This window comes from Zalophus californianus, chromosome 17 (assembly GCF_009762305.2).
Source record: "Zalophus californianus isolate mZalCal1 chromosome 17, mZalCal1.pri.v2, whole genome shotgun sequence".
NCBI classification, from domain to species: domain Eukaryota; kingdom Metazoa; phylum Chordata; class Mammalia; order Carnivora; family Otariidae; genus Zalophus; species Zalophus californianus.
Genome location: NC_045611.1, coordinates 32,782,937 through 32,793,209, shown reverse-complemented (window position 1 = coordinate 32,793,209; position 10,273 = coordinate 32,782,937). Strand labels below are relative to the sequence as shown.

The 10,273-nt window shown below is 54.8% G+C and overlaps 1 protein-coding gene across 1 annotated transcript; it reads right to left on the bottom strand.

Annotated features, from left to right (window-relative positions):
* Positions 1-245: 245 nt before the first annotated feature.
* SNX20 (sorting nexin 20) lies at positions 246-9,572 on the bottom strand. Its single transcript, XM_027620238.2, is given in 5 exon segments — positions 246-2,927; positions 4,251-4,402; positions 5,841-5,979; positions 9,152-9,400; positions 9,402-9,572. Coding segments are annotated over 5 exon segments (1,380 nt in total). The 3' UTR covers positions 246-2,258.
* Positions 9,573-10,273: the final 701 nt, after the last annotated feature.

Here is a 10,273-nt window from a genome sequence, read left to right as displayed (position 1 = left end):
CCTCCAAAGTCGGGCTCAGTGGGAAAGGCACAGGCTGGGGGTCACACTGGCCTGAGTTTAATTTCCTGCTCTACCCATTGTGAGCTGTGGGACCTCGGGCAAGTCACGTGAGCCATCAGGGTGTCTGTGTCCTCATTGGTAAGATAGGATAAGATTATCTCCTGAGCAGAGCTGGGCCGGCAGTGATCAGGAAAGCCTGGGACACACAGCTGGGCTCCAAAAGTGCTGGGGAGCTCTGGGTTTTCACACGCAGTGCCATCCTCCCATCCCGGCTCAGGTTCAGGCAGGAGAGCAGCATCCCAGGCACAGGGGCTCACCAGGTAACCTGACCCCAGCCAACAGGAGGCCTTCATGGGAAAAAGCCCCCTCAGGCTTAGGGCCTGGGTGCCCAGAATGGGGTTCCTGGACCTGGGTGAGGCTGGCACGGTGCTCCCACCTGGCACTCCCTGGGCCCTGGATGGGGGCGTGTGGACAGGAGGAAGACTGGGAAGGGAGAAGACACCTCTCTGCTGGAAGTATTGTGCACCACACTGTATGTGTTCAGACCCCAAACCTTGCAGTTCGGATTCGAGAAGGAGATTCCCACCCCTCACCTCGTGCCAAATTTGATTCCTGCATTTCTTGATTGTCCCTTTCTCTGAAGCTGGTTTCTCCCACGTTGCCCCTTACGTGGGGAGCTACCTCTTTGCTCTCCCAGCATCTTGCTGGAAACTCCTATTAAACTTCCCGGATTGGGCATTTTTTTCCTTCTGAGTGACTATTTGGGGCGCCCGAGAGTCGAGGTGGCATTTTACATTTGATGAAATGACTTATACAATCAGGAAGGTCTTCTTTACTATTGCAAATAGAGTCACGACCTTTTATTTTTCCACTGAACACTTTAATTTTCTCTGTGCCCAGATTTTCAAGCGGTCCAACGTCTCCCACTCAAAAGTGTCCTTCTCCCGCAGTAAATTGAGAGACCTGAGGCTTTCTTTGTCCCAAGGTGTCCCGCTGTTTCTCGCCTCCAGAGCAGAGCCTGATTGGGCCACTCCAGCTGCTGTCACATGGTGTCGCTGTTGAACACCTTCTGGTGCAGTTTGGTGAAGGCCCCGTCCCTGCTACAGTGATCCCTTTGCTGAGCCTGGATCCCTGCACGGGCCAAACTGGTGCCCCGCACGAGGATGCCAAGTTATAGGCTCTTTAGTTCACTCTGATAAGCTCAGCCAGATGGTTTAGGTCTTCAGGGACTTCCAGCCTCAAGCACATATTGCCCCAAACCAGCCTGGACCATCGGCTTCAGGCCCGGTGTTGAACCTAGGTTATGGGTCCAGGCTCCCCCTCCACTCTGAGCTCCTGGTGTCCTTTCCTGATAGCGGACTCCAGTCAAGGGCATCCCAACCCATCAGAGGGGTTCCAAGAACATTGCCCCTCAAATGGGGAGGTGTTAAGCATTCATTCTCTGTTCTTCCCAGAGGCTGCACTGGGTATCATCCCCCACCTCTTTTTGGGGCTATGTCTATGTAACTCAGGGAGCCCCGTCAAGGGCCAGGTGCCTTATAAATGAAAACCCACCTGGACACTGAGTTATAGCATCCTAACCAGAGAATTGTTGGCAACTTCCCTTCCTAAAAATGCCTCGTTTCACAGAATCTTATGACCGGATGACGTTCTAGCCCAGTGTCCTCCCACCTTTGAAAGGGTAACATACACCCCACCTCGGTGACAAGCTGGCCTTGAGGAGCTATGGGTGAGCTTTTGTTTTTGCTGCGCCGGGTCTACAGGCTAAGAGAGAAGAGCTGGAATAGTTAGGATGATGGAGGCGATCTTTGCAGGCAATGCCCAGGGAGGAGGAGCAGAGAGGAAAGACAGACAGCTGGTGGGGAGAGCTGCCTGGAGGAAGTGGGTTAAGCTTTGTCCACGGCGTGCAATGTAAACCTCCCCTCCAGCGACGCACAAAAGCATCAGGAAGCTGGATCTTACGCTCCGGCATTTTGGCAGCTGGGTTTGTGGTTTCCAGACGAGGTGAGCCTGGCATCAAAGGGACCCACGACACAAGCAGAGGCTTCCGAGGGCCCCCGGGGAGCACCTCCGATCCACACAGATGGGGATGTGGAGGACCAGAGGAGGGGCTTGTCCAAGGTCACCCAGCAAGTTAGAGCCTCAAGTGGCTCCTCCCACTAAACACAACCCCCCCGCCCCCGCCCTCCCCCCCCCCCCCCCAAACAGCGCCCTGAGTCGCGGCGATCCACAGTCTCCGGCCAGCCCGCCAGAGGGGCTCAGTACAGATATTCCCGGACGGTGAGCTCCTTCAGCGTGAAGCCCCAGGGGCTGGGCTTGCGGAGCTGGCTCTCCTGCAGCTTTTCCTGCAGAGACACGAAGTCCTTGCCCAGCGCGTAGGCCAGGCGCAGCATGGCGTCCAGCAGGGGGGCGTAGTAACGGTGGCCCTCCCGGGCCTGCAGGCACTGGAGCGCCCTCTCCCCGGCCGCGAACGCCTCGGCCGGCCGCTCCAGGTCCCGGTGGCACACGAGCATGGCGCACAGCGCCGGGACCACCATCACGGGGCAGTGGGCCGTCAGCTTCTCCTGCAGGGGCACCACGCGCACCAGGATGTCCAGGGCCCGGCTGTACTGCCCCCCGCGCAGGCAGCCGAACGCCTCCCTGAGCTCGGGGCGCGTGAGGAAGTCGATGAACTCGCGGGACCGCCGCACGCAGCGGATGGCGTAGAGCAGGCTCAGGTACTCCTGGAAGGCCAGCTTGCGCTCAGAGATCATCTCCTCGGAGAAGTTGCCCATCAGGTGCTTCTTGGGGAAGACGATGTCTTCGATCTCTTCCCTGAACGTCTTGAGGAGGCTTTTCTGGAGCATCTCAAAGTCTGAATAGCGCCGTTCCAGCACGGCTTTGTTGCTGTCAAAACTCCCTGTCTGGATGATGACGATTTGGTACATCTGCAGTGTAAAGAGAGAGAGAGGGAGAGAGAGAGAGAGCATTTGACTACGTCCTAATGGAAGGTTTTCCCTGGCAGAGTGAGCCCCGGCAGATAAAAATAATGGTGATGATCATTTAAAGCGGAGCCCGAAAATGGGTTATCGTTCCATGCAATTCTGTTGTAAATTGCTATCAGCATCTGCTGAGCTATACAAGCGATTCGTGACAAGAGGCCACCTGAGAATAACAAACACAGCGGCACGGAGGCGGCTTGTGGGACCAGAAGCACAGAAGTGGGTGATGCAGGGCGCTCGGGGGTGCTCCGGACTTTCCATCGTCAAAACTGGGCCTCCGGTTCCTGAACTGGGGAGCTTGGGTTCGGTCTGTGTTTCCCCAGCCGGCGACACGGGGGAGAGGTGGTTTTGGGCGGTGTGCTGGCGGTGAAGTTCTATGGTAAGGAGATGATTGCTTTTCAGTTCTCTTGCAGTTAGAGAATACTGATGAGGGCTCAGGCTCCTTGGGTTATAATTCCGGCCCTGCCACGGTCTAGCTGTGTGGTCTCAGGTGGGTACGTGAATCGCAACGGGCCTCAGTTTTCCCGTCCATGAAATGAGGATAGTAATATCGCCGGGTGAGGATGGAATGCTCTGCAACCACGGGGGACTGGATTCAACTTGCAGTCAGCACTTAGCCCCCACTATTGTTATCCTGGTCCCAGTTAAGGGGCCAGGAGGGGAGAAAGGTTGAGCGTGGCTCCTACTTGGACCTGCACACCGCCACCACCAAGGGCTCAAATCCCATTTTAACAGAGCAGCCCTCCAAGCCCAGAGCTTGCCGCCAGCCATGGTGTAACCAGCTAGAATCTAATGGCAGCATTTAGGTTTCCTTGTATTTACTTTCAAGATTACCTTTTCTTTATGCTATGTGATACTGGTTACCCTTTGAAAGAGTGATTTTGTGTTTTTAAAAAGCAATCAGATTTAAAGAAAAAGAGGTTAATTTTTATCTATCATTATTTTATGCAATATGTAATTATTAATAATAATATAAATGATTGGGGATACCAAAGACTGTGGCGAAGGGACACAGATGGCTAGTTCTGGCTGCCGTGGAATTCATCTGGGCTAGTTCCTTCTCAGGATCAGGGACCGTGACTCACTCCTCTCCAATTCTCACAGTGCTTAACGCAACGCCCAGCACAAAATCTTGCTTTTTGACCGTTGTCTCTGTTAGAACTCTGTCAGTTAAGCTGCATCAGCCCATTTCATAGTGGGGCAAGTTGAGGCCCAGGGCCGGGAAGGAAGTGGTGAAAGGCTCGCCCTCCCTGCCTGATCTCAGCTTACCACAAACTTGGAGACTTTCCTCTCCTCGATGCGGGCGGACGTGACCTCAAAGAGCAGCTTGACGCGTCTCCAGCAGCGCTTCTCCTTCCGCCAGTACTCCTGCAGCTCCCCGGTGGTCATGCTGGAGTTGGGGCTGGGGCCGCCGTGAGCGTCTGGAGGGACGGCACCCGTCAGCACTTGCACCAGGTCAGTGCACTTTGGGGACAAGGGTCTGGGGAGTTGGCTGGGTCTGTTGGGGATGGGAAGTCGGAATCTGGAAGGGCCCTGCCTTTCCCTCTCCCCGGCCCCGCCTACCCAGACTCCTGCGCCCCAAACGCCGCTGCAGCCATCCCACCACACGCAACCTGAAATAGCCCCACGTCCCCCAGCAAGTTTCTCCATTGGGAAATGCCGCACATGTGTGTTGCGCCATCCACCTCCGGCCTGCAGACTGGCCACTGTGAGACCCATGCTCCTGAGAAGCAGGGATGGTGGCTGTTCCTTTCTGTACTCCCTAGGGCACTGACACGGTGTCTTTGCCCGGTGGGGGGGCGCCTGAGCACATGCATCAGCGATCAGTGGAGGGAGCCATTGAGGATGTTGGGCTCCAGGCTCAGCCTGCTGGGCCCCGCCCCACTGTCTCATCTCCTTTCCCACGTTCCCTGCTTTTGTTTGCACATGCTACACCATCTGCCTTAAATGCAGCCCTCCTATTTCCCTACCTGGAAAACTTACAGTGTCTCTTAGCCCTCAGGTGTCCTGGGCGCCATTCTGATCATCTTCCCCACCAAAATGCACCGATCATTGTGCATTTTATTTCAAGGGATGTGGGGGCCCCCTGGGGGCCGGGGTGCCCCTTCTCCACGGTGTCCTTCAAGACCCAGCACACATGTCACTTCGACTGTCCCCTCGCATTAGAGTAAGAGCCTCCCACCTTGTCCCTACAACCTTTCTGGTGACATCTCGAATTATTTTTCACAGATCTGTTTCCCCACCGACCTTGAGGGCCAGCAGTGTTGGATTGGTTCCTGTTTCCCCTGGGGCCAAGGACAGAGCAGGCATAGGCTCGGAATGAACGACCGCATGAATGATGAGTAAATCAGTTTGCTCCAGGAGATGGCGCTGCGGTGGACACAGTCGGGGCGGGGCTGGGCTGCTTCGCGCCCAGTGCTCTGGAATGTCCCCCTGGCTTCCTGCTGGAGGCACCTAGGGCTCTCACACAGGGGGGTTTCTTGAGCTAAAGCAGCCCGTTCTGGAGCTGCCCTTGGCGGATGAAGGATGGGACTGGTGGGCTGGTGGCTAGTACCCTGGCCTCCTCGCCTCCTGGATGGGACAACTCTGAGATACGTTCCCTACAGCTTGCCGAGGACCCGCGCCGGGACCGAGCCCAGTTGCCCGCAGCCGTAATCAACACCTTACTGGCTTCCTGCCCTTCCTTTCCTCGATGTATCCTTATGATTCCTGGGACCTTCTCCCAGAAAAACAACAGGCTCCAAGTTCTTGTGCCAAGTTGAGAAAGCTACCCCCTCTCCCATGGCACCTGTTGAAGTACCCAGTATTTGGATTCCGAATATCTTCAAACCTCTATCTCTGACCAAGCCCCAAGCCCACCTAAGTGCCCTTCGGGTCCTGGACACGGGAGGTCTCGGCCAGCGGCTGATGCTTCCTGCTTGGTCCCTGCTGTGCACTTGGCTATGGGTCCCGTCCATCCAGGGCTCCCGGGGTGCTTGGGACTTGCCATGCTCCAAGGCTGCCAAGGGGACAAGAGACAACAGTGATTTCCCGCTCACGTTGGGGTTCCTGGTGGGTCCTGGGGTGCTAGGATCTGTGTCATAGTCCCCATGGCTGAGCCCTCCCCTGCCCACCTAGCTGTCTGCCCAGCTGTCACATGCGAGGCCTGGGTCTGTTGCCCCTTGGCTGGACTGATCAGCCCAAGGCCTTCTCTTATTGTTATGATGCTTCGATGATCAAGTTCTCTGAATCTTAAATGCGGTGATTTCAAGCCAAGGTAGTGGCTTTCGGGATTACTTGGGAGAAAGATGCTGGCTTGTCCTGAAGAACATTGCAATACTCCATTTATGTTCCACATGTAAATAAAATCTCAGTGCCCAAAATAGGGGTCCGGGTATGTACCCTTCCCATCTCTCTCTCCCTCTCTAAGCAAACACTTACTGACGACTTGTGGAACACACTTCATAGGCACCTAGGTTCTTCACATCCACTTATTTCAGACCCACAAAAATCTTTCGTGACTCCCAGTCACAGAAGAGGAAACTGAGGTTTAGCCCAAGGTGACGCGGCTGGTGAGCCCGTCCCACGAGCAAAGCCGAATGTCTGTGACGTGTCAGTTCGTACGCTCTGCCCTCAGCACCCACTCGCTCACGTAACTGACTCTGTGTGCCGAAGGAGTTTTACCTCCATCTTATGATAAAGGAACCAAGACTTGGGGCTGCCCACGATCCGAAGGCTGGTAGGTGATGGCCAAGGATGCAGGGGGAACCCCCTCCTTGGGGCCAGAGGGAGGGCAGCCAGCAGGAGGGCCGAGGGCTAGTTTGTGCAGTAACTCTGTCTGTGACCCAGATCTGTGAATGAGAGGACCTGGTATCCGCAATTCTCTGTGCCTCAGTTTCCCATAAAATGGGTATAAGAACGGAACCTGCCATCACGAGGCTGGCGTGAAGGTTAAGTTGGGGAGACCATGCTCAGGGCTCTGCATACACCAGACACTGTATAATAATAGTCCCTGCTATTGATATTGGACACCTGATAATACTTGGAGAAATACTTGAAATTCAGTGACTCTAAATTAAGGTGTAAATTGGAATAGACAAATTAGAAACGGGATGATGAGAATATTAGCTCAGGTGGAGTGAGTAGCTGGGGCACCCCTTTGGCACAGAACTCTGAAATCAGACGGGTGCAAGCAACCTTACGTCCTTCTTCACTCGATCCGAGGGAGGAGCTGCAAGGGGCACACGGGGCAGATCTGGGACGCGAACTCTGGTCTGCCGGCTCTGCTGCATTCCCGGCCCCGTGTCTGAACCCTTCTGCTGACTATGGCCTAGAGGTGGTGGGATTACTGCTGCTGTAACAGAGTCCCAGCTCTGTCCCTGGGTGTGACCGAGCCCATCCCGCCTCCAGGGCTGAGGGGCCCCCTGGACAGTCCCGGCCTGGGGAGAGCTGAGGTCAGCAGGGGCCAGGGCGCCTCCTTCGGGGGGCAGCTCTTGCTGGCTCAGGTGAAAGGAACCCTGGGCCATTCTCCAGGTGGTTCTGTGCCGTTTCCCAGTCCGGGTCTCCCCGGGACCCTCTGTCCAACCTTACTTTATATAGATGGGGAAACTGAGGCACAGAGCAAGGGCATGGCTGGCCCAGGGCTGCACACACTTGAGCCCGCTAGAGCCTGCACACCTCATTTGTGCTTCTCCCCTTAAGGAGTCAGGCCTTCCATCCTGACCAACTGTGGGTCCGAATGCAAGTTGTTTAGTATCTCCAGGCCTCAGTGTCCCCACCTGAGAAGTGTGGCCGCAAGCTTTGTCCTGCCGACAGGACAGTGGTTGGTAGGGGACAGGCTCTCTATATCCCGAGAGGTGCCCTGGCAAGGTGGTGAGGGGTCTGCATGCTCTATTACATAGTGGACTCTGGGTGGCCAGGGTTCTTGGAAGCCCAGTGCTTCCTGTGGGCACTCTTATGTCCCTGCCTCAGTTAGCTCATCTGTAGAATGGGTGACGGCGAGCCTCAGTTGTCCCAGCCCTTCCAGCTCTGCTGTCCTGTTCAGACGGCTGGTGCCAGGTCAGAAGCAGGGCACAGTTTTCCCAGAGACCCTGTGAGACCCCAGGAATCATAACCTTGGCTGGACGCACCAGTAAAAACCTGGGAGAGCTGAGTGTGAACCCAGGGCTTTGAATAAAAATCAAATTCAGCAGCCAGAGCCAGTTCCCTTATGTTTTCTCTTACAGGGTTGTCTGGGAGTCACCATGAGGGGAGTGAAAAGGAGAAAGTCATGCACTGGTGCCTGCATGGAGACTTGGCCATCTTCCCATTCCTCTCTAGGCCTCAGTCTCCTCATTTGTGAAATGGGGAAAACAGCCTGTCACTCCAAAAGCTCTTGGGGGATAATGACACATGGGGTTCTGTGGGTATTTCTCTCCCATCTCCATACCCTGTATAGTAAAGATTTCTAGATTTGACAAGAAAATCGTGCAAATGTTTGTGCTCTTGGGTGGGGGTCCTGTGCTCTGCCCAGGAGACAGAGCACCTTCCCAGCCCCCTCTCCATCCAGCTGTGTATGTGTGCAGACATTCTGCTCCTTCCCTCCCAGGCCCTGAGCACCACTCCTCCCTCCGAGGGCTGCCCCCCATGGTCAGGCATTCTTCTGATGGCTACACCAGGCTACATTCAGAGCCCATGCTACCTTCCTGAGGGGGCTGCAGAGGACTTTCCATCGGACCGAGACACTGGGTGGGCACACTCACATTTGGGAATCTCCCAGGGGTATGGGGGGTGCTGGAAGCTTGGAACAAGCAGGTCTCCTGTCTCTTGACATCAGAGAGTCCCATCTGGCAGGTCTGGGGCTGGGCCCTGGATTCTGCGTGTTGCACTAGTCCCCTGGGGCTATACTGACACGGGGGTTCTCTGGCACCAATTTTTGAGAAACACCGGTGTGGTGACTTATTCCCCAGCCTCAAGAGGGGTCGTTGAAGTATCTCAAAAGAATTGAGGTGGTGGAGGGTCGGGTGGCTGCTTCCTGCTCTACCCCAATGAGCTAAGGAGAGCCCTACACTTAGAGGCTGTCACCAACCCTTCCCTACCCCGCCCTGCCCCCAACAGGTAGTGAGGGAGGGCCACAGGGGGAGGGGGCTCAGGCCACAGGTGGAGGGGGGGGCACGGGCAGAGACCCACCGAGGTTGGGATCAAACACTGACCTGAAGCCTCTCTGGCCCTGTGTGGGTCTGGGGGTCCCAGAGGAGTATCACATGGCCGTCTTCAGCTCCCCTCTGTTCCAGGCTCCGGCGAGCTGCAGCTTCTAAGTTCCCTGTTTGAAAACAGGAAATAGGCTGTGTGACCCGCTCTTGCTGCCCCAGCCCATTGGCTGATGACAGACAGTACGTTGAATCCTGTTGACTGGGGGTCCCGCAGGGCAGGGGCAGGGCAGAACAGGGCAAGGCAGGACCAGGCCCCGAGAGACCTAGTTCTGAGGGATCCAGCCGGGCCTCACACAGCCTTGCAGCTAGCTTGGCTGTCCCTCAGAATCCCAGATACTCTCTGGCATTCCAACAGTATCCCGCATCCCTCTTTAACGTTCATTATTCTCCCCTGTGAGCTAGGCCTGATGGGGGCCCTCATGCTTCACTGACAAATGGGGAAACTGAGGTTTGGAGCACAGAACCAGTGCCTCATGTGGAAGGGAAATGGGGTAAACTCTCAGTTCCATTTTGTGCCTTTCTCTGAGCAAAACTGCATCCAACTCTCCCAAGAGAAGGTACCAGGGAAGTCAGACCTCTGGGCTGTGATGTGATTCATGGCCACTAGTATTTGTGACCTTGAGGACAGGAGACTGGGACAAAACAAACAAACAAACAAAAAAAATAGACAACCCCCAAGAAGGCCACCATGTGTCTCTTCTCAGCCATGATCCCCCTCTTCCCCATTAGAGGCAGCCCCACTCTGAATGCTGAACTGGGGTCACTTTGCTTTTCTTTGTAAATTTACGACCTATGAATAGACCCCAAAACAATAGAGCTTAACTTTCCCTATCTTGGAATTTTATAAAATTGAGCCACGCATAGTGTTGGTATGCTTTGGTGTCTTGCTTCCTTTGTTCAACATTTCTGTGTATAAGATTCATCAATTTGTGTGTGTGTGTAGCTAGAGTTTTTTCATTTTTGTTGTTGTGTTGTTACATTATTTGAATACATCGTTATTTCTCCTTTTTTCTTTTTTCTTTTTTTGGTCTATGAATGCACATTTGGGTTGTTTCTAGTTTGGGCCATTGTGATCAATGCTGCTGGGAATAGTCTTCTACATTTCTCCAAGTGCACATGTTT